Genomic DNA, 23,282 nt, shown 5'->3' with positions numbered 1-23,282 from the left:
GGGTTACAGATTGGCCATTCAACAAAAAATTATACATGGAAGGATCTTCCAACCATGCTTAAAGATATCTTAGAGGTTTGACAGGCATGGTTTTAATCTGATTTTGAGACAATTAACCAACTCCAACTACTTACAATTGTATTATGGCATTCTTACATGGAGAGCTATCTCTGTTTAACAAAACAAATTGAAATTTGATGTATTTTTTGGGAGAATTATATAATCATATGTTTAAAAAAAGGAAAAATTTTTTGTAAGAATCCAATTTCAAAACAAGTACAAAATGGAAGATTAATGCTTTTTAACATGTACTTCAATAGTGACATCTATATAATTCTAGAATTATCCTTCTATATTAAATTATGCTATCACCAAAGCAGGCATATTACAAATTTACAACCACCTTGGAATGCTATGTAAGCCAATGACATAAGTCATGGCCTTATAAGCCAAGGCCACATTAGTTATCTACATATGCATCTCACGTAGGACTGAAAAAAAAAACATAATAATAATAGAAAAAAACCCAAAGTTGAGGAACCTTATGTCACAAATTTAAGTGTTTTTTAACCTCATGTGTGATATTTAAACAACTTAAACCACTTAATGTTGCTAACTCAGCCTTTTTCCGAACTTAGCTTGCTAGGCTAAGTAATGCTATGTGACTTAGAAGTTAGGAACAATGAAGGAAGCAATACTTAGAGGTTTGGATGAAAGGAACTTGCATTGCACTAGAATACTTTACAAGGCTTAGAATGCTCTCAAGTACTTGGTGCCTTGGCCAAATGAGACTATTATCTATTTATAGGTACTCATGGAACTTTCTAAAACCCTCAAAGGTTTCTTATATCTCTAAAAACCCTCTACAATAACATATACAAATTCTATGTATAAGGTATGTACAAGATATCTCTAAAACTCTTTAGAATTCTCTACACATTTCCCTTACCTTTCATACTTGTGTAGAGATATGTGGATATCTTTGGGCTTTTCTAGAATCTTCTACACTCCACTAGTGTAGGTGATTCCAGAAGCTTCTTGCTCGTCTATATAAGCAAACCTAAGTGAGAATCATTTTGAGCAGGTTGTGACACTTTCCCCCACCTATGCTACAAATGTTCTCATCATCCCTTTTGCTTGAAACCTCTTGATTTGCTCTTAGAACTACCACAACACATCTATAGGCTCGTAGCTAGCCTCGCTTTTTAGTAGTCCCTTCCATTTCAATAAGTACTACGTAGCAAGAGGCAACCTTGTCTCCCAATGACTTGGTTTGCAATGATATGCTCAACTTCCTTGTCGTATGAGGTTATGATAGCCGTAGACACCCTCTTTGTATCCCTTGACTTGAATCATCCTTGTTTTCATGATAGAGTTTCATGTAACTCGCATGGAAGACGGGATGAATTTTCAACCTCGAAGATAATTCCACTTGATAAGCCACCTTGTCAACCCTCCCAAGTATGGGGATGAACCTTTATATCTCCTCACAAGGCCTTTATGTACCAACCTTAGGGGCTTGAATTGCTGAAGAAGTAGCTTGACAAGCAACAAGTCTCTAACCTAATACTTAATGTGTCGCCTCTTTTTATTAGCCTATTTCTTCATCTTCCTAGTGGCCTTATCCAAGTATGAGCAGACGATGTCTACCTGTTTTTGCTACCCCTTAGTGAATTTGAAAGTCGTTGGACATCTTTTCTTATAACCCATAACTAGGGTGTGAGGAGTTAATGTTTGTTGCCCCATAGCTAGTTAGAATAGGTTTTTGTTAGTTGCCTTACTTCTTTGTAAATTGTAGGAGAACTAAGATGTATCCAATAGCTTAGCCCAATCTCTTTGATTGGCACTCACAAGGGTCTCAAGTACAACTCCAATAAGGCATTCACCATTTCTGTCTACCCCGGTTTGTGGGTGAAAGCTAGTAGAGAATTGAAACTTTGAACTCAACAACATGATTACTAATGATGTGTTTAGGCAATTCTCAATATTTGACAACATGTTTTAAGAATAACCTCACCATCTCCTCTTCAATGTAATTAGTAGGGGCTGCTATGAAAGTGACATACTTAGATAACTTATTAACTACCACTCATGGACCCACATTTTTCACGTGTGTCCCCACTCGATGATGAAACTTGTTTTTATTGTGAAAATTTGATTTTTGTTTTAAAAGTTAGAGTTGTCACTTATTTTATTATTTTTTAAAAGGGAAAATAAAAATAAGAAAGAAAACCCCTAAAAGTAACTCTTTATTTCGAAAAAAGAGAAGCCTATAAATCGAAAATGGATTTGAAGGTCAGGTTACCTATCGAAAAGGTATGTTGATAAGCCATAATATCCCTCTAAGTCTGTATATCTGCGGTCTTTAATAAGCAAGTGGAGGAAACTTTGGTATGAATTAACTAATGGATTCAATCTTAATAATAAGAAAGAGAATAAAGTGTATTTGAATTGCAAGGTTTTATTTATATAAATGTGATTCAATTAACAACTTTAAGAATTTGAGTTTTATTTACATGAATAAAATTAGGCCTAAATTACAAAATATTACAAAATTTAATTAGTGACATGAATTCTTATTTTAACAAGATTGCATAAAGATCCAATAAAATAAAACAAATAAATAATTAAGTAAGATGAAATAATTAATAAAAAAATAACGATGATAAAGATTTTGATTTAGAACATTTACAATGATAAAAAAAAGTTTGATTAATCATACATTATTACAAAGTTCATCAACATATACATGGTAATAACAAATCTCATCTAATTTATTTATAAAATTCATTTATGAAACAAAATGATTTTCTTTAACAATATAAAATATAAATAAAAAACTTAATATATCCAAAATTTGTTTTAAACTTCATAAACTTACAAAATTAATTTACAAAACGATTTCTTGCTTAATATTTATGTATATAAAAAATTTGATTCAATTCAAATGGATATATAAAAATGATTTTTCTTATTATTAGTATTAGTACAATAAAAATGATTTAATTAAATTAATGACTCAATTTACATATAAAATTAATTAAAAAATGATTTTCCTTATTTTATTGATGTCATAAGACAGAACATGTAATCTCACAAAATTAATTTAAAAGAAATAATTTTTTCATTAATATAAATATATATAGTCTCACAAAATTATTATTATTATTTTTATTTTTTAAAAAGGGAGACTTTTCTATAAAATCATAAATGAATGATATCAATAAAATAAATAAACAACATTCATATTCAAACTTTACAATACAATAGATCATTACCTAAATTATCAAACTCAATCTCATTTGTACAAATTAAACCATGCAACTCTTGTACTCTCTAATTAATTACAATATAACAACAAAGATAAAAATGAAAATAAATAAAATAGAAAATGTACCTCTCTAGTTCTTTCAATTATTCTATCACACAAAATTTTGTTCCTCTTTCTAAAATAATTAATTTAATTTCTTTTTATTTTTCATTTTTAACACATGAAATAAAAAAATACTTATTATTAAAATAAATTATAAAAAATTTATAATATTTATAAATTACATTTATTTTTTTATGTAGTTTGGTTTTGAAACATAAAATCAATCCTAAGCCATACTAATTAATTCTACTTTGTTTCTCTCATTAAATTCTGAACAGGCCCTCAAATCCAGAAAAGATTGGCCAGACCCCAGCATGGGAGACTTGGGCCAGGCCCAGCGCCCGTTTGCTTGGCAAGTCAAAATTTCCAGAAAAATGAAATTATTTCATTCCAAACCCAAAATCGACGATTTCCCCCAACATTTTTCTCTTCCTTCGTCTTCGTCGGCTTCTTTCTGTTTCCTCCTCTGTTCGAGGTCTCTCATGGACTCTTTGCTAGCCAACTACGCTTCTTCAGACGAAGAAGCAGAACAACAACATCAACAAGAGGCAAAACAACAGCAAAAGGGCCTATTTCTCCCTAAACCCACCTCAAAATCTACAAGCAATGCCTCAGATTCTGCCTCCAAAACCCCCTTCTTCTCTTCTCTTCCTCAACCTAAGTCCTCCATCTTTTCTTCTCTTCCACCTCCAACCTCCAAATCACAAACCCTCACAGACCCACCTTCTTCTCACCCTAAACCCAAAAGGGTCGTTCAGTTCAGGCCCCCAATTCCGCAATCTGTGCTCAAGTCTCGGGATGAGGAGGAGGACGACGAGGATGAAGAGAGAGAGCGAAAACGCCGCAATCAGTCTGTGACTCAAACCCCATCTGTCAGTTCCTGGTTATCGGCCATTCCGGCGCCCAAACACTCGCAGGCAACGTTGGGTGCGATCCCTTCTTCAGGTTCGGGTCGAAGATCGATTGTTGAGGTGGGTATTGATGTGCCTGAAACGAATTCGGAAAAAGAAACCGGTGTTGGTCGAACTGTAGGGAATTCGGAGAGCAATTGGGCTGATGGGTCCTCGGGTGCTTATCAAACTGTGGAGAATTTTGAGAGCAATTGGGTTGATGGGTCGTCTTCGGCTTCATTGGAACAAAGTTCGAATTGGTCTGGAGGTGCGGAGAGTCAGCAGGTGTATGAAGGTTATGGTAGTTATGGGAATTATGGTGGTTATGGACATTATGAGAACAACTGGGGTGATGGGTCTGCGGCAGCACTGCCAGAGGTAGCAGGGACAGAAAGTGCAGTGAGGGTGCCGGGAAAGAGAGGGAGGAATGAGGTTCCAGTGGAGATTGTTGAGGTGAAGCAAGATGAGTTGATTAAGAATAGGCCAAGGGAGGACCAAGTCAAGTTAACTGGAATTGCTTTTGGTCCTTCTTACCAGGTATATGACACTTAGCCTTTTGTTCTTGAGTGTTCTAAGTCTGTCAAAATTTGATGTTGTTTTGAGACTATACTTTGCCCCATTTGCATTTTGTTCTAATATTATTTGTCTGCTTTAATACTATTCTATTCGTCTGAATTCATATTTAGTTTGGTATTGCAATTGCCAAATGAGGGATGAATTGGGTATGGACCAGTGTTGACAGATTTTGGCTTGTTATCTTGCTGTTCCACTTAATGATAAAGATGATGAGATACTATTACCGTTAGAAATATTGTTGAAGAAAATCAGAAGGATGACCTGCTATGAAAGAACATATTTTCAATGCATATTAGTTTCTGGCCCCCATCTTGTCTGAATAAAAGAATTTAATCTTTTGACCCTAGTTACTGCAACAAATTATTTATGAGTCACTTATCTTTTGAGGCTTAAAGGACTACTTTTCTGAAAATCTGATTTTGCATACTAATGTGCATCCCCTAGTTAAATGACAATTTGAGAGATTCCAACAGGTTAGTTCTCCCATGAGTGGTGATTGATTTGAGGATTGCTTCCACCATAAGTTATTTATATTAATTTTGATGGGCATTCCTCTTAAAGGATGAACATTCGCTTGGGTTGGTGGCCATGGCGTCCCATCAACTTCCTAGAGTTCTTGTTATCAATAGATTGGGGGGAGCATTTTTCTGAATCCCAGGTGTTTTTTTTTTTTTTCTGAGGCTTGCATCTCTTTATTAATTGCTTTCCTCCAATTTTTCTCTCTAAGTGTCTCTTGGACTATGTTTGGAATTTTAGTAGAACACATTTGGGTAATAAAGGCTCAATATGTGGAGGATAAACAATGTAGTGAGGTAAAATTTGAAGTAGGATGCTGAGTGCATTTTCTAGTGGTTTTCGTCAATGCAATAAGTCAATACAAATAATTATAGACACTAGAATGAGTATTTTCATTACCTGATTCAAGGTAGGATAATGGGATGTGAGAGGATGTTGTAGATTTTCCCTTCCTCAAATACAATTTTAGTTTAGAGGTGTTTGCTGGCAACACATGTTCCCTTTCCTTGAGCTGATTCCTAGGTTCATTGGCTGGAATTTCAATGGAAAATCTTCTCAAATTTCCTTAGAGTTTGGTGTCGCTTCATTGGAGATCTATTGGAATATGTTCACTAGCTGATTCATCAGAGGGATCCAAGCTGAAGCATTTGAAACAATAGGGGATATGGGCAAAATCTTAATGTTTTGGGGTTGAAAATCTTCAGCAGTAGGGAAAATTGATGTGAAATCTGGGGTAGAAGCATTTGGCACATCAACCAGATAAGGAAGGACACCCCCACCATTCCTATTGTTTTTTTTTTTTTTGATAAGTAAACGATTATATTAACGAAGGCAAAAAGCCGAACAGCATACAGGGAGTATACAAGGCTACAAACCCTAAACCAAAAAACAAAAGAACCCAACCCCTACTTGGAAGCTATCCATTCCAAGAAACCTATAAGGGAATTCGACTCCATATCAATGTACACTTTAGCCCAACCCCAAAAATTATACACAAACGAAGTCTTTAATTTCTGAAAGGCTAACACACCCCCTTTAAAGGCAAGCCTATTCCTCTCCTTCCAAATTGTCCAAAAAATGAAAAGCGGGATGGACTTCCACACTTTCTTCCTTTTTCTCCCCACAAAAGAGCCTTTCCAACTATTAAGAACCTCCTTTACAGAATTAGGAAAGACCCACTGTACACCACACAACGCAAGAATAATATCCCATAGACCTTTTGCCACCGTACAATGAATTAATATATGATTGATAGTTTCCTCTTCACATCCACACAAGAAGCACCGATTAGGGAGGTGCCATCCTCTTCTCTGCAACCTATCCAATGTAAGGACCTTCCCCCAAGTAGCTTCCCAAGCAAAGAAATAATTTTTGTTGGAACTTTGGCCACCCAAACATTGCTATGAGGGAAAACCGCTTCATCAACATTAATCAACACCCTATACGCTTCCTTAACTTTAAACAGCCCGTCCGCTCCTCCCCTCCAAAAAATCGAATCTTCCTCCATAGATACTCTATAATTCCTCAACTCAACTAACATATTGTCCACCAACCCCAATTCCCAATCATTGAAGTCTCTCAACAGTCTTAAACTCCACCCTCCTTGACTCAGATTCTGATCCCAATAATCCTCCACAGTGGCGTTCCTTTGGGCAGCCATGGAGAAGAGGTCCGGGAAAGCTTCGGACAGCACGTTGTTTCCACACCAAGGATCAATCCAAAACCTTACTTTATTGCCTTTTCCCACCTTGAATACCATGTTATCCCAACACCAAGTGGACTCCTTCAGAATTTCCTTCCACACACCAACCCCAAACACCCCATTTGCCTTCCTTGTTCTCCACCCAAACTCCTCTTGCCCATACTTAGCCTCAAGCACTTTTTTCCACAGCTCCTCCTTAGCCCGCGCAAACCTCCAAATCCATTTGCCTAGAAGAGCTTTGTTTAACCAAATCAACTTTCTTAACCCCAACCCTCCCTTCTTTTTATCCATACACACAACCTCCCACTTGATTAGATGAGCCTTATTCCCCCCATTGGCTCCTCCCCACAAAAAATTCCTTTGAAGCTTTTCCAATCTTCTTGCCACTGATTTAGGCATGCGGAATAATGACATTTGATACAAAGGAATGCTGGCCAGCGTGTTCTTAATGAGAGTAATTCTCCCTCCTTTGGACAGAAATTGACGCTTCCAAAGAGCAAGCTTCCTCCTCATTTTCTCCTCCACCCCATCCCAAACAGAGGAGGCCCTATTAGGCGCCCCAAGGGGCAGCCCCAAATAAACAGTGGGCAGCTGTCCCACCTTACACCCAATTTCAGCAGCCATATCAAGCGCCCCTTCCACCTCCCCTACCGGAATGACCATGCTTTTCTCCAAATTTATTTTTAAACCTGAGGCGGCCTCGAACCATAAGAGGATCCAGCTCAAGTACAACAGGGACTCTTTTTTTGCCTCACAAAAGACAATTGTATCATCCGCAAATAGGAGATGAGTTATGTTGACGGGCTGCCCTCTTCCTTTCCATATCCTACAGCCATAGATGAACCCCCCTTCAACGGCCCTCGATATTAACGCACTAAGGACTTCCGTTCCCATGATAAATAAGTAGGGGGATAGGGGATCCCCTTGCCTAAGCCCTTTAGAACTTGAGAAGAAACCAGCTGGAACCCCATTCACCAGCATTGAGTATTTGATAGTAGAAATACAGCTCCACATCCATCTTATCCATTTTGATCCGAAGCCCATCTTATGCATAACCTTTAATAAAAACTGCCAATTGATACTATCAAACGCCTTCTCAATGTCCAACTTACAGATTAGGCCTTTCTCTCCCCTTTTTTGCCAAGAGTCTATTACCTCATTTGCAATTAGGGAACCGTCAAGAATCTGTCTCCCTTTGATGAAGGCGTTCTGATCAGGAGAAATCACCTTATCTATGATTTTTTTGAGCCTATTGGCCAGCACCTTAGCCAATAATTTATAGAGACCCCCAAGCAAACTGATTGGCCTGTAGTCCCCCAAATCCTCTGCCCCCCCTTTCTTCGGAATCAAGACCAGAAATGTATGGTTTAGGCTCTTGGTGAAAGAATTCTGATCATAAAACTCTTTGAACATATCCAAGACATCCTCCTTGACAATCTCCCAACAATTTTGCCAAAATGCTATAGTGAAACCATCCGGACCCGGGGCTTTGTCCCCATTCATCCCCATTAATGCAGCATAGATCTCAGCCTCAGAGAAAGGGAACTCAAGAGCTTCCGCTTCTGAGAGGCTGATCTGCTTCAGCACAAGGCCCCCTATATCCGCCTTCCAATCCGAGCTTTCCGAAAGAAGTTGCTGATAAGCATTTACTATTCCATCCCTCACTTCTTGATCCTCTGTAAGCCTCACCCCATTAATCTTAATTTTGATCAGATTATTGACTCTCCTATGGGCATTAGCCATACGGTGAAAGAATCCCGTGTTCCTATCCCCTTTCATAAGCCATAGTTCCCTTGATAGCTGTCTCCAGTGCACTTCTTCCATCGACACCCATTTTGAATAATTCTCCTTAGCTGTTTTTTTGTGACCTAACTCCTCCTCTGATAAAATCCTCTCTTCTTCCACTACATCCCATCGCTCCACTTGCTGAAGGGCTTCAGCTTTGTTTTTCTCCAACCTTCCAAAAACCTCCTTATTCCAGATCTTTAAATTGTGTTTCAGGCCCCTCATCTTAGCTGCTAACCTGTAGCTCGGCCTTCCTCTAACCACTATCCCTTGCCACCACCCCTCTATCAGCTCTTTGAATCCTTCAGCTTTGAGCCACATGTTTTCAAATTTGAAGGGGTAAGGACCTTTCCTTAGGCCACCTCCCTCAAGCAAAATCGGAAAATGATCCGAGGTTGGGCGAGGCAATCTTCTTTGAATAGCCCTACTGTATTGATCTATCCAATTGGGGGACACCAGGAATCTATCCAACCTGGCCCACGATTGATTATTGAGCCCCCCACTCCAAGTGAAGGATCCCCTTTGCAAGGGAGTATCAATTAGCCCTAACTCATCTATGACCTGGGCAAACCTCCTCATAGCTGAAGTGATCCTCCCATTTCTACTCCTTTCAGCTTGGTATAGAGTTGAATTGAAGTCACCTCCTAAACACCATGGGTCCTCCCACAGTCCTCTAATTGCCCCGAGCTCCTCCTATAAACACTCCCTATCCTTTCTGGAACAAGGACCATAAACCCCTGTGAACACCCAGATTACTCCATCTCCCACATTCCTGAATCTACAGGAAATGGAGAATTGGCCCTCTTCCACCCCCAGCATTTCCAGAGATTTTTTTTCCCAGCAGATCAAGACACCCCCTGCTGTCCCCATAGCATTTAAAGCCTTCCAATCAAGAGATCTCCCCGACCCTAGACTCCTCACCACCTCTTCAGACATAACTTGCATCTTTGTTTCTTGAATACAGAACAGGTCCACCTTTTGGCTTCTGATAACTGACTTGATAACTTTCCTCTTGGACCTATCATTCACGCCCCTCACATTCCAACTCAGAAGTCTTACATTCATTGGACAACTGAGTTTTGGATCCCTCTGCCCTGTTGAGGGCCTTTCTTCCTAATGTCCCCTTCATAATTAACAGAGCACTCCAATCTCTTAAGCTCCCTTTCGAATCTTGTAGTCTCCAGTAGCCCTTTGTCTATTATTTTCTCCCTTCTTTTCCTGATTTTTCCCAGAAAGTTCAGAATTTCCTTCTCCAGACCTTCCGTTGAGAAACCCAAAAAGTGGCTGAATTTAATCAGGCTACTTTCCTCCCAATTGAGCTGGTCTTCCTTCCTGCCCTCTTGACTAGCCCGCTGGTCTGTAGTCCACCCCAAATTTTTACCCGTAGGGTCAACGCTGCTGATCTCAACCAGGTCCCAACAGCCATCCCTTCTTCCTGTATGATCTTCTGTATTTGGTCTTCGTGACCCACTTCCAACCAGAATTCCCTCTCTTCGCCCCCCAGAATGGTCGTAATACTCCCTCTCCGGAGTCCGACCAAAACAAAAAAGATTAGAAGAGGAAGACCCTTGTGCCCTGGTACCCTCCATATTTATCTCTGAGACATACCTCGTAGCTTCTTCTTCTAGCGTTCTTTCTACCCTCGGGTTGTTTGGGTCCGACTGTTGTCTTCTCCCCATTTCTTCCTCTCTGCATCTGGTGAACTCTCTCTCCAAGTCATCAGCTTTAGATTGACTGTTGGAGCAAGAAGAAGGGATTTTTAAAAGAAGCCCATTATCTAAAAGGTGGGTCTGGGCTAAATTGGTTTTCCCCTTATGAGCCTGGCCCATACCATAGCCTGCACCCCGCCCCAATCTATTAGATTGCCACGACCCAGACTGATCCCCCTTTTGGGCTTCACAAGCTGAAGGTAACTTGGGCCCATAGGCCCAAAGCAGCCCAGAAGCTGAAGGCCCAGATTTCGAGCCAGACCCCTGCGGCGAGCCCACTCGCGTCTGGGCTCTCTTTACAGTGGGGCCCATGTCCTGCGACAGACGGTCAGTCCCATCATCTGACTGACTCTTCGCCTCGGTTCCCACGCCCACCAACTGCTCCATTCGCGTAGCAGCGCGTGAAGCTTCGTCACCTTCAACCTCCCTCATTGTTGGACTCCACAGGCTTTGCTTTCGCCCCTCTTCCGTCCTTATCGACGGCATCCTCTCCCACCATAGGGTTACAAAGTATGTCGTCTCTTCAATGCCTAACTCTAGAGTGTCAGGGAAAGCCTCGCCGTCCGATCTGACCAAGACCCTGGCCCACTGCAACTCCTCCAAGCTCTCCGTTTGAGGATCGACGTCGAGAAACCCTCCACACGCATCTCCCACCCTTCTCAGCACCGACGAAACCCATAACGAAATTGGTAACCCTAATATTCTCACCCACATTTCCTTTTTTGTCTCCCCTTCCTCCAAACAACCTGAGTTTGGGTCCCAGCGCTCCAAGCCCACTTGAACACCTCTCACTGCCCTAATACCAGATAGATTAACCCGTCTCGCTTCTTCCACAAATTCAAATTCCAGCAACACACGTCCTTTTCCCATACTCGCCATCCCCATCTTGCCTTTCAAACCCCAAGCTTTGGCCATTTCCCCACCCAAGGTTTCCAGATTTTCCTCTGTTGTATTGTTGGGGCTCCAACTTCCGATCAAGCAATGCTCTAGCCTACTGAGATTTCTACTTAGTTCCTCCCGTGCCACCTCCACTCGTATGATCTTGGACTCCTTGATCCACCCACCCTTCACCGCATCTGCAAACGACCTCCCTTTCGTCATCTCCGTGCACTGCCTTCCCCTTACCCTCATTTCTTCTTGTTTTTCCTTTTTAGTAATACTGTTATCCAACTGATAGAGAGCCTCCACCATTGCCGACCATCCCCCCTTGCCTCCTTTGCCCTTCGGAATACAAATACTATAACTTTTCAACTCCAAATCAATAACCCCCAACCGCAAAAAGCATCCCCCCCTGTTCGTAATGCGTACCAGAGAAAAGTTCCTCCCTTTCTCCTTCCAACCCTTTTCCCATCTGTCTTCTTTCACATCTTCAATGCACTGATGAAGGCCTTCCATGAACAGCCCGACGCTGTACATCCCCATGCGCACCCAAGACGATACCCCTTTCTTGCTTTCTGTGATGGTTATTAGGGTTTTTCCTCTCCTCTCCTCCATTTCCAGCTCGAAGGACTTGGACTCCACCCCGAAACTCCTCGTCTTCCTTTTCCTCCTATTCTCCGTGCGAGAAACATTCTCGCCGCCGGCGGGCTCACTCACTTCCTCGCTCTCGGCCGCCCTCGTTCTCTCACTCGTTCTCTCACTCGCTCTCTCACTCATGCTCTCTCACTCGCCCACCATTCCTATTGTTTGTAGGAAAGATCTCTAACAACTTATCTTCTAATTCGTCCAATCTCCCCTTAAATGATAAGTGTGTATGAAATAGGGTTGACTTTCAAAGAAAGTGACATCTATGGTGATATATGATCTTTTTGTGGGAGGATGTAGTACTTATAAGTTATATCCTTTTTGAATGGAAGAATATCCAAGAAAGATGCACCTAAGAGTTCTAGGGTCAAGTTTATCTCTAGATTGCATGAGAATGTGAATGAAAGATACATACCCAAATATTTTTTGGAGGAAGAGTTTCAATACCCTTAATTTTGGTGTCCCCTCTTTTCTTTATATAAAACTTTTCTTTATTTATCAAAAAGAGTTTTAATACCCTTAAAGTTAGGAAAAGACCTTGAGAGTACATCTATAGGGGATTTGGAGTCAAGGACTCAAGAAGACATTCAATTTTTTAGGAATGTAGCAATCAAAATGGCTTCTCCCCAGTATGAGTTTGAAACATTTATTTGAAAAAGTAAAGACCTTGTTACTTCCGACACATGCCTACTTTTCTTCTCTACTATCCTATCTTGTTGTGGGGTATTTACACATGAAGATTGATGTGCGATACCTTCATTTTGGAGATAGGTGACAAGGTCATGATTGCAGTATTACCTCCCATCATTTGACATTACGGTATGGATTTTGGTACCAAATTAGGTAAAAACCAATTTTCTGAATATTTGGAAAATGGAATTATCTCCCAATTTGGATTTTAGGAGATGGACCCAAGTGGTACAAGTGTACTCATCAATGAAAGTAACCAAGATCTCTATATATTAAACTATCTGGAATTCTAGAGGGTTTCCAAGCATTTGTATGTATTAAACTAAAAGGAGAAGTTTCTTTTTCATTTATTATGAGAAAAGATACATGATGGTATTTTGCAAACTCACAAACCTCACAATGAAAATCATGGCATTTAGTTTTACCAAACAATGTTGGAAACATCTTTTTCAAGAGAAAGAATCCCAACCACTTGTGCCACATCTATATTTGATAAACTTTTGAAGGGTGGTTGGTGGTTACAAGAGCTTGTGGAATAGCATCACCAATCTTCCAATGTGTATTGAGGTAGTAGAGTACACCTTTCCTCTCACTATGCCTATTCATCCTCTCGGTTATCAAGTCCAAAAAAATGCCATGAGAAGAGTTGAATGTTATGAAACAATTCAAATCTTTAGTAATTTTATTAGCAAACAAGAGACTACAAGACAGGTTGGGACATGTAACACATTTTTCAAGGAAAAAGGAATGATGAAGGCTATGCTTTGACCAATTATGGAAGAAAAAGTGTCATCAACAACCTTCTAGGGAAATGACAACAAAGCTTCTGGTTTGTGGAGAAAATGGTTCTCAATCTCAAGGGAATTATGAAGGGGAACCAAGTTACCAGCAATTAAGGCTGGTAACTTGCTTATTTTTGGGCGATTCTCCTAATAGATGATTATAGATTTTTTTTGACACACTAGGCTGGCTCTATTTTGATGAGGAAAGTAAAGCCTTTGAAGGAGGACCCAAGGACTAGAATCGAAATGTGTTTGGCAACGTAGTTGTTTATAATTTTTAGGGAAGATTATATTATGGATATAAGAAGGGAAGGAGCTTAAGTAGAGGAAGAGTTAGGTTTAAAAGGCATGGCTAAGTTGGAGTATAGTCAATCAAAGGTAAAATTCTAGTGCTTTGGAAGGGAATAGGAAAACCAAATTTTTTTCACTAGATAACCAAAATCCATTAAAGAGGGATAATCATGTCAGTAAGTTTAGGAGGGTGATCAGGAAAGTTTGTTTCTGAGGCTCAAAATGCAATTGGGGAGATGGATATATCCTCTCTTCTGTAGTGTGAAATATTGGATTTTGGTTAATGACACAGCAATTGGTTTCTTTCAAAATCTCCTAGGTAAGAGCTTCATTGGAGTGTTGTTGATGTTCTCACCTTTAAGCATAGCTGTGAATGACACCTTTCTCTTCAGAGATTTAAAGTGATGGGATTCTCTCTCCTTCTGTCTTTTAGTTTTTACTAATGTAGACCTTGAGTTGCTTTATTTCTAGGGTGTTAGGATGGGGCAAAAGAGGGGCAGGAGCCTTGACATTTCACTCTTGATGTTTGCTTTTGTAAATTGAACTGTAAGTTGGATGAAGAGCAATTGTTGCATCTTGGTTGTGTCCTTTGTTTTCTGAAGCTGTCTTTGAATTAAGAGTTAATTTGGAAGGAGTAAGCTCATCCTTGTAGTGCATGTGGAGTATGTTGGGAATTTAGTTTCAGTGCTTAGATATCAAGTGGGTGGCTAACTATCTAACTATAAATGCTTTGCTTGGGTGCATTATTTAAAGCAAGGGGTGTGTGGGACTGAGTGGTGAAAGGCTTGGACTGAAGTGTAGCATCTCCAAATAGGCAATATCTTTCTAAAAGAGGCAGACTAACACTCCTAAAGAGCACCATATTGAGCTTACTCATCTACTTGATGCCCACCTTCATAGTGCCAATGGCAGTTCAGAACAGGCTTGGTAAGGCTCTAGAGAGACTTTTGGGGGCTGGGTTGGGAAGGAAGAAAGGAGATTTCTTTCGTTTAATGGGTGATTGTTTGCTCTTTGAAGGAGGGTGATACTGGGATTAGAAGCCTTACTGGTCTTAACAAATCAGGCAAGTGGCTTTGGAGATTTGCAGTTGATAGAGATAAGTAGTGGAGGAAACTGGTGGCTTGAAAGATTGATCAGGAGAGACAGATGAAGATCCTGGCACTGAAATGGACTTGGAAGGGCATTGGGAAAGGGTAGGACGGTTTTCATAATTTTGAATATACTTATGTGGGGAATAAGCAGAGTAGGTTTTGGTGAAACATTTGGTTTGGAGAGATCTGCATTCAGGATTGCCTTCTGTATCTCCAAAAATTGCTTTGAATATAGAGGTCTTGGTAGTTGATCACTGGAGCTTGGAGGAAGGACGAGGTCATTTGGATCTAAGGTTCCCTAGGAAGTTTCATGTTTAGGAGTTACAGATGGTGAAACTTTTCTTGGAAAGCATTTTGCTATGGAGGTTAGAGGGGAAAGAGACAATAAGTTGATAAGGAAGCTACTTAAAGAGGGGTTGTTTATCTGTTATACTTATTTTGTTAGGCTCACTCTAGATAGGACAGCTCTTTCCTGATATGTGATTTTAGCTTCTACTGCTCCTTTTAAGGTTAGTGCTTTGTTTTGGCAGCAGTATTGGAGAGGATCTTAACTATCTACTAGCCGATGAGAGTGGGAGGCATCCTTGTCAATTGGTGCAGCACATGTAAGCAAAATGAGGAGATGATTCACCACCTTCTTACCCATTGCTTGGCTGCTTGTAGCTTATGGTCCATTTGTTTTCCATCTTTGGGGTTGCATAAGTTTTTCCTTATTAAAGAATACAGAGTTAGTTGGCAGACAGTTCTACAAAACAGAGGGAGAAAAGTTTGAACAACAGCCCCTTTGAGCTTATTTTAAGGGGTTTAAAGGTGAAGAAATTTCATATTTTTCTTGAGGCATGGAACCTTTGGAGTTGAAACTGAAAGATATCTTTCTGGAGTATTTGTTTGCTTGGTTGAGGGAATTTGTAGGGAAGGGGAGGTCTGAGGCCCTTGGCATTGTTTGTTTCATTCTTTTTCTGACTTCTTTGTATATTGCTTGTATATTTCTGTGCACTAGGATGATGTCCTCCACATTTTAGGAATTTTCTGGTATATTTTCCTATACAAAAGAAAGACCATGCTTAACCTTACTAATTATGTTCTTAAAGTGGATTGGACATTACCACTCAGCTTTTGAAGTTTTGCTAGGATTCTTCTCCCTCAACTGTGGTTGAAAAACAATTTTTTTGTACTTTCGTGGAATTGCTAAAATTAAGTTGTTTCAAGATGGGCAATACATATACTCAGGTATTGATGAAATTCTGTTAAATTCCATGGTTCTCTATTCCTTTCTGGAGGATGTAGTGACTAATTAATAATGGCACAATCAAGTAAGTCTTCAATGTTTCTGTTGGGATGCAGATACATGCACTTGCACAGGCCTACTTGCAAATGACGTTATTTGATTTGTTGAATGGCAATGCTGTTACTGACCAAATTTGACAGGATTTTAGAATTAAATTTATTTGTTCACTGTCTCATTTTTCTTTGGCTTTTGATAGAACTACTGGCAAGCAAATTGAACAGTTAAGGTAATGACTATTACACCAAAGTTTCTATCTAATGTTCACACCCTAAAACTAAAACTTCAGTCTCTAGCAAACAAACCTCCATCAAATTATATTTCATGAAATTTGCCTTCATTTGTTGGACAGAGTAGCATCTGAACTCTCATTGGACTTGTTCTGTACATCCTTTCAGTTAATTGAAGATTACTTGTCTGTTAAACTCTTATGAAAAGCATTTACTATAGGATGTAAATCAACAACTGGCCATCCATTTCCATTGAGAGGCTTGAAGTTTGTTTGGTTTTGCAAACGTCTCTGCTATGTGTTCTCCCTCTCTACATATATATATATATATTCTACAGGATGGAGTTGAGAACTTGGATAATGACAATTGGGAGAGTAGAACCTTAAGTCTCGTAGAGAAAATGGGAGGTTTTGTAAGTGATTTATGGTTTGTGACCATAAATCAAGTTGGCTTTTCAGCAATTATTAAATGTAGAGACTATAATCATAGATTTTTTTTTTCTTTTTCTTTTTGTAACACTAGAGGGTTTTTATTCAATTGCTTGGTTATAAGTCCGTCAGCATACTTACACTCTTCTAAACTAGATGCCACTTACCTGATCTGTTATTTATTTGTTTGTTTGTCTTGTGTAGCCTGTTTCAACGAAGGGGAAGCCTACAAAGCTGCACAAAAGGAAACACCAGATTGGTTCTTTATACTTTGATATGAAGCAGAAGGAGATGGAACTTTCAGAACGGCGAGCAAAAGGCTTCCTTACTAAAGCTGAAACTCAAGCCAAGTATGGATGGTGATTTTGAGAAGACATGTTTTTCCTTTTTCTTTTCTTTCCTTTTCTCTTTACCTGTTATATCTTGAATTGGCGTTTGGAACATTAGATGCCACAAAAGTTTGCTTCAGGATGTAACTAATTTACCTGAATTTCAAAGTTGTTTCAATTCTTGGGAGCTGTACATATGGCTGGCAGTATTTAAATCCTTGATTATTTATCTATCAGAAAAAAAATATGGCTGGCAGTAATTCCCTTCAACTTCTACTTTCTGAAAAGAGAGATTTTTGTGCCTGCTGTGTTTAGTTGATCATGTTCATTAAACTGAAGTTCAGGACAGCATACCATCTGGGAATTTGAACTAGTTTAGTAGAGAAATTCAACAGGATGCAGCTGACAAGAGTGATAAAGCTTTCTCTATCTTTGTTGATAATGCCTATGGAATAGGCCAATTTATGGCCTTCACAACAGTGTCATGCTTAAAAGTTTGATGATCATCCTTGCATTAAAATCATTCCACATATTTTGATATTAAAACAACTTCAATTCCATTTCTTTATTTGATTTGAAATGTAAGCTTCATACCCATTTCCAGTTCCAATATTTTCCATATATATAGAATCCAAGACAAGCATTTAGCAGTGCTCCTTTCCCATTTATGCTATCCTTGTTGACAGTTTGGACTATATCATGCCCAATCAATAATTAAGGCAGTCATGGACTCTAGCCCAACTCTGCCAATGGAGGCACTTTTCCCACTATGATTCTATCAATTGTCAAAAAAAATTTCATGCCTCTATTTGCATCAGTGAAAAACACAACATTTCTGCGGATTCATGTAAGAGAACCCAGTTTCTGGGGATTGAACTAGTTGCATGGTACTGAAGCTCAGGACAGGAAGTGGGACACTGAGAGAATATACGGGACCGAGTAGTAATATATACAGAGCTATTATCTCTTACAGGAAACGTTCATATAGAGTTGACAACATATTACAGTCCAGTATGATTCTGACAATTTCACCAATCCTTCAGCAGTGCTCCAGCGACATCCTTGTAGCTGACTTTCTTTTTCTTCACAGGTTCTGCACCCTGCTCTACTGGAGGCTTCTCATCATCAATAATAGGATTTGTACTTTCCGCCTTTTTCACTCCAAGGCTCGGTATCATGTCTAGTAGCATGGCTTGAACTGGATCAACCATAACTTCCAGCTTCTCAGTCTTTTTACTGTTGTCAACCTTATTTTCACTATCCAGTTCAATGTCCTGTGCTCTATCTAACCATTTTTCACGTACATTATCTAGTGCAACCTCCTTTTCTTCTGTCTTTCCTCTTTGTGATGATTCAGAATCTTCTACTATTTCAGTCTCTTGGATTTCTGGACATTCCTTGCATTCGACTCCATGGATTGCATGATTCCCTCCCATTTTGGTCCCTTCCTCTTCCATTTTTTCACCTGAATCGCTTGCATCTGATTCGTTTTCATATATCTTAGGTGGCTTACCAATCCGGGGCCGTGTCCTTCGAGCTTGGCTGAAACCTGCTTTTCCTTTCTTTGTGCTTGGGCCAGCAGGCCTTCCTCTTTTCCTTTTCTCGTCCCTCTTGGGCGAGGCCAAGATACTAATGCTTTCTGGAGGAGCTTTTCCTCTACCTTGTTTCCCTTCTTTGTCTGGAAAAGACACCAAATTTTGGTTCTCCACACTGTCCAAAACAGAAGGGGCTTCTACATCTATATCATGTTTGCTGGAAAAACAAAGACACACAGCAAAGGCTACATAATTAAGATACCCTAATTGAGGACAACATAATCGTGGGTTAAAACAAAGGCTAGCAAGGCATTTTGCATCTCAATTCTAAAATTTCTAAGTTCCACAAATCCAACCACTTCCAATCTTATGTAGAAATTCAGTATCCAGAAAATAAACCTTAAATTCAAATATGCACTGATCTGGACAAAAATCCATTGTCAAGAAATGTAAAAATTCATATAGCAGTTTGGGACCACATTGTGATAAGACAAGTATATCAGAAGTATTATTTATTCAGAAAGACAAGATTTTCTAACTACTAGTTAATGGAAATGGACCATCCAACACATTAGCAAAGTTTTCAGCATTGATTGGATTGGGATTTCTGTCGCCAGCAAGAAAAAAGAGCCTTTCTCTTAGCAATTTCAAAAGAAGATATTTCTATACAATTTTCACACTTTCTAACAGTTGCAATTGGAAGTTAAGACCAGGGTCTTTTGGTTATGAAATCATTATTTTTGGGCTTCACCAATATAAAAGTAACTTAGCAGATAGTCTAGATTCATCATTTCCTCTCAAGAGTATTTGGGATACTTTCAGGGAGGCGAAGAGGGAGAACACAACTTTTGCTCATCATACATTTATATTTTTTGTAGTTCTTGTAAGTTTGTACTTAAAGCTATAAATATGCATTGTCTTATGCAGTGATATTTCTTCACAAGTTTGATTAGACTGGCTTTGATGTATTACCAAAACAGTAACCAGTACAATTGTTAGCCTGGTATATATTCTAGATTCATTACCTAACAGCTTAAATTTTATAATCATAAAGGTCTTGGGATGGCTTTTAACACCAAACTTCCCTTTCCTATCAAACATGATTGCATTATAAGCATCCAATCACAATTCCCTGACATTTATTTTAGAAAATAATGATTTGTTACACAAATTCCAATCATTCTTAATTTTCTAAAGCACTAAGCAGTATTATGCCAAATATAATTTTTCAGAGAACTTCTGTTCCAAGGGTATGTAATCCCCTAACCCAAATACTAGAACATGCTTGCATAAGTAAAATGGTGCTCAGAACTCAAAATAAGAGAGGTTTGGCACTCACCATTCTCCAAAGTTTGACTCTTCCAAGCCCTCAGGTTTCAGGCTATATTTCTGTTCTTGCAACCTCCGGCCCTCCTCCAAGCAGCCTTCTAACCATTGATACCCAACAACATGCAACTTTTTATTACATAGAAGATGTTTCTCTGCTGGTGAGAAACTGTACAAGAAGGAACACAAATAAAAAGATAAGTTGAAAAAAATAAAATATTAAAATTTCCATGACACATGGAATCAAGAGTTAGATAACAATAATAACTATTGTAACAGAGTACCTGGTTGGACCATTGTTAATCAGTAACATTAATAGCATGCTTACACGCTGAAAACAAGTTTTCCTCTTATTTTTATAATTAATATTTTAAGTATTACATGAATAAATATAATATGAACTATATCATTTAAACAACAATTTTTAGTTAAATTTAAAAAGAAAAAAACAAACAAGACAAACAGAAAATCACAGTTATCAGAAGTGGACCAGCAATCAACCTGTTTTGATGGCAGAATCATGGACTACTGGTTCAATCTTGGGGGTCAGTGCAGTCGCCCTAGTGTAGTTCATCAAGCAGTTAAATATTATAAGGTTTAACATTTAATTCAACATAGAAGTCAGCATAGTGGTTGTGGGTGTAGCTGACAACTTGTGTATTATATTTTGAATCATTTTCCTATCTTGCACTCTCTTGTGTCATAATTCACTCTCTATCTAGATATACATGTACATTTGGAGGAGGATGGATAGAAAAAATATGCACACATAAACCTATATATATTGCAGAATGAAGCATAAAGTAATACAGAACTAATTTCAAGAAATTTACTAATGCTCAGACAAGACAAAGCATGCAGACCATCATTCAGTATCATGAGTATTGAAACATTGAAATTAAAGGTCAAACAAAATATATTCACAAAATCCAACACCCCCCTGATTAATTTATGACAGAATCAGCAATTTATAAGCTTTTAATTATGCAATTTTTAACTTGTGTAATGTATATGCACAACCAAAGGTATTCATATGGGCTATAGATGGACTAGAGATAATATGAATCATAACCTGTCTTCAAACCTAGTAAAAGAAATTATCAAACCTCTTTGCCTTGGATATGAGTCTAGATAAAACTAGAAAGAAGAAGGAAATTGATTTTGGGATCCATAGAAAAAAATATTTTGAATTTTGTGAAAAGGGGAAGAACACCCTAACTATTAAACATAGAGGTAAAATAGAATGTAACTAGCAACATAATAATCTTTTCTAAAAGTCTTAGGTTGCAGTTGGTGATGGTTATGATTGCAGGAGAAAAAAAAAAAAGTTATAGTAGAGCAGCCATTTCCCAAAAGGTTGAAACCATCGATGAGAAACTTCAACAGAGCACAGCCTAAAGATCCAACTAATCATCAAATCCCACAAAATGCAATCAATTACATTGCATTTGTGGTGTACTTCACATGTTTTATGTGTAATTGCAATGATAAAAATTCAATAATGTACTTGATCAGTTCGTGCAACCAGGAACTGTCAGTTACTCAACAGTTATCCTCAAATTGGGAAACCATGTGTTAATCAAGGAAACAGACTTCCCCAAATAATTAAATTAAATAAAGACAAAAAGGAAAGAAAGAAAGTAAATACTGATAATTTGGCATCAGATCAGATAATAAACCATAAGTTACCTTTCCATTATGTCACTGAAGTCCAAATCAAATCCTGGTACTGAAAAGACCACTAAATGGGTGGCCTGAGAAAGATTATTGCCAACTTTACCACCACCCATGGAAACTTCAAGCTTCATCCTCCTCAGCGCAAGTTTTGACAGAAGTTCCCAATCCGAATTACTTCATGCAAATTAATTTTATTAAAAATAAAATAATTAAGCAACTGTTTGAAAAGATTAATTTGAACAGAATATTAGTTCAAACAGAGTATTAGTTCAAATAGATGAAAAAACAAATAAGTGCAATCTTACGAAGACTGTATTGAGGAGTGGAAGCAAATGCAGCAATCATGAAAGCGCGACCACTTTTCCTTTGGACAATATTTGTTCTTGTAGTAATCAATAGTTTTGGAGTTGTCTGACCTATCCACATTGCTTAAAAGCTGAAGGAAGAAAAAAGAAACCATCTTACTTTCATGCATAAGCTTTCTGTGGGCATCTCCAGTTGCTCAAATACAAAAAAAAAAAAAAAAAAAATCCTCAATATGGGGCATGAGATTCCTGAAATTTCTGAACAATGCTTCTCCAATTTCCCTTCTATAATTTAACTTGATATTTTGGCAGCTAATGCATCAATTTTCACCTATGTGAAGATAATAATAAACATTCCAGACACAAATATACCTGCTTGATGTCTGAAATGTCAAGATCCTGGTAGTAGGAGTCAGAAAATTTGTCAATTTCCTCTTGTAACTTCTTCTTTGAATGTTCAGAAAGGAAGAGAAAGTACCTAAAATAGAGAATGCCCAGTTAAAATTTTATAGAAGGATTATCTAAAACATTAGTGACTATGAAATAAGGGAGAAGTTGAAGCTGGAATTACTAACTTTGGCTGTAAAGGAAGGAGCTTTTTCTGTGAACAACAGTCAAAGACCCAAGAACAATGAATAATATCTCCACGAAGCTTTGCTGCCTGATATTTGATACCTGCAAGATATTCTTTTGCATTTTCTCAAGCATGTATATATCTATGCATGCAAGTGTGTGTGGGTGCCTGATATTTTACCACTGCAAGTTATTCTTTATATATCATCATGCATGCATATAAGCATGCAAGTGTCTGTATGTGTCTGTGTGTATGTATAGGTAAGAGAGAGAGAGAGAGAGAGAGAGAGAAAGAGACCTTTACTTTGAGCTGCAACACAATGTGTAACTGAATTATTCAGATTCATTGAGAAGGTTCCTCCATTCTCAACCACCAATTTATGCAAGGAATCAAGAGAATGGGTTGGAGGTGTATTAACAAAGTCTATATGTGTCAAGGAAGCTTTAGTAGCATGGCATCAAAGAATATTAAAACATGATATCTTTTTTGACATGTCCAAATGGTCAGCAGCTTCAAAGTATTGAAAAAAGAATTGAAGCACATACCTCGATTGCAGAAAAAAGAAGGAAAAATAAAACATAAATAAGATACTGTATTCCTCCTTGGAGATACACTAGTATCAGAAATAGAATAATGAAGCCATTACCCTCATATATGGTGCACA

General features: G+C 38.4%; 2 protein-coding genes across 2 annotated transcripts in view; one reads left to right on the top strand and one right to left on the bottom strand.

Annotated features, from left to right (window-relative positions):
* The first annotated feature begins 3,750 nt into the window (after positions 1-3,750).
* LOC100263241 (uncharacterized) lies at positions 3,751-17,471 on the top strand. The gene is made up of 2 exons (XM_002264145.5): positions 3,751-4,800; positions 17,077-17,471. The coding sequence occupies exons 1-2, from the start codon at positions 3,856-3,858 to the stop codon at positions 17,233-17,235; spliced, it is 1,104 nt and encodes a 367-aa protein (XP_002264181.3). The 5' UTR covers positions 3,751-3,855; the 3' UTR covers positions 17,236-17,471.
* Positions 17,472-17,989: 518 nt separating this feature from the next.
* LOC100258105 (DNA ligase 4) overlaps positions 17,990-23,282 on the bottom strand; it is a 50,988-nt gene continuing 45,695 nt past the window's right edge. The window contains exons 21-27 of the mRNA XM_002263931.4: positions 22,916-23,041; positions 22,620-22,719; positions 22,417-22,522; positions 22,045-22,175; positions 21,752-21,913; positions 20,076-20,231; positions 17,990-18,953 (exon numbers count right to left, since the gene is read on the bottom strand). Of these exons, the coding sequence (XP_002263967.1) occupies positions 18,230-18,953; positions 20,076-20,231; positions 21,752-21,913; positions 22,045-22,175; positions 22,417-22,522; positions 22,620-22,719; positions 22,916-23,041 (1,505 nt within the window). The 3' untranslated portion in view covers positions 17,990-18,229. The remainder of the gene's footprint in view (positions 18,954-20,075; positions 20,232-21,751; positions 21,914-22,044; positions 22,176-22,416; positions 22,523-22,619; positions 22,720-22,915; positions 23,042-23,282) is intronic.

This window comes from Vitis vinifera, chromosome 11 (genome assembly GCF_030704535.1).
Source record: "Vitis vinifera cultivar Pinot Noir 40024 chromosome 11, ASM3070453v1".
NCBI classification, from domain to species: Eukaryota; Viridiplantae; Streptophyta; class Magnoliopsida; order Vitales; family Vitaceae; genus Vitis; species Vitis vinifera.
The sequence above is the reverse complement of the archived record's forward strand: the minus strand, read 5'-3'. Positions and strand labels throughout refer to the sequence as shown.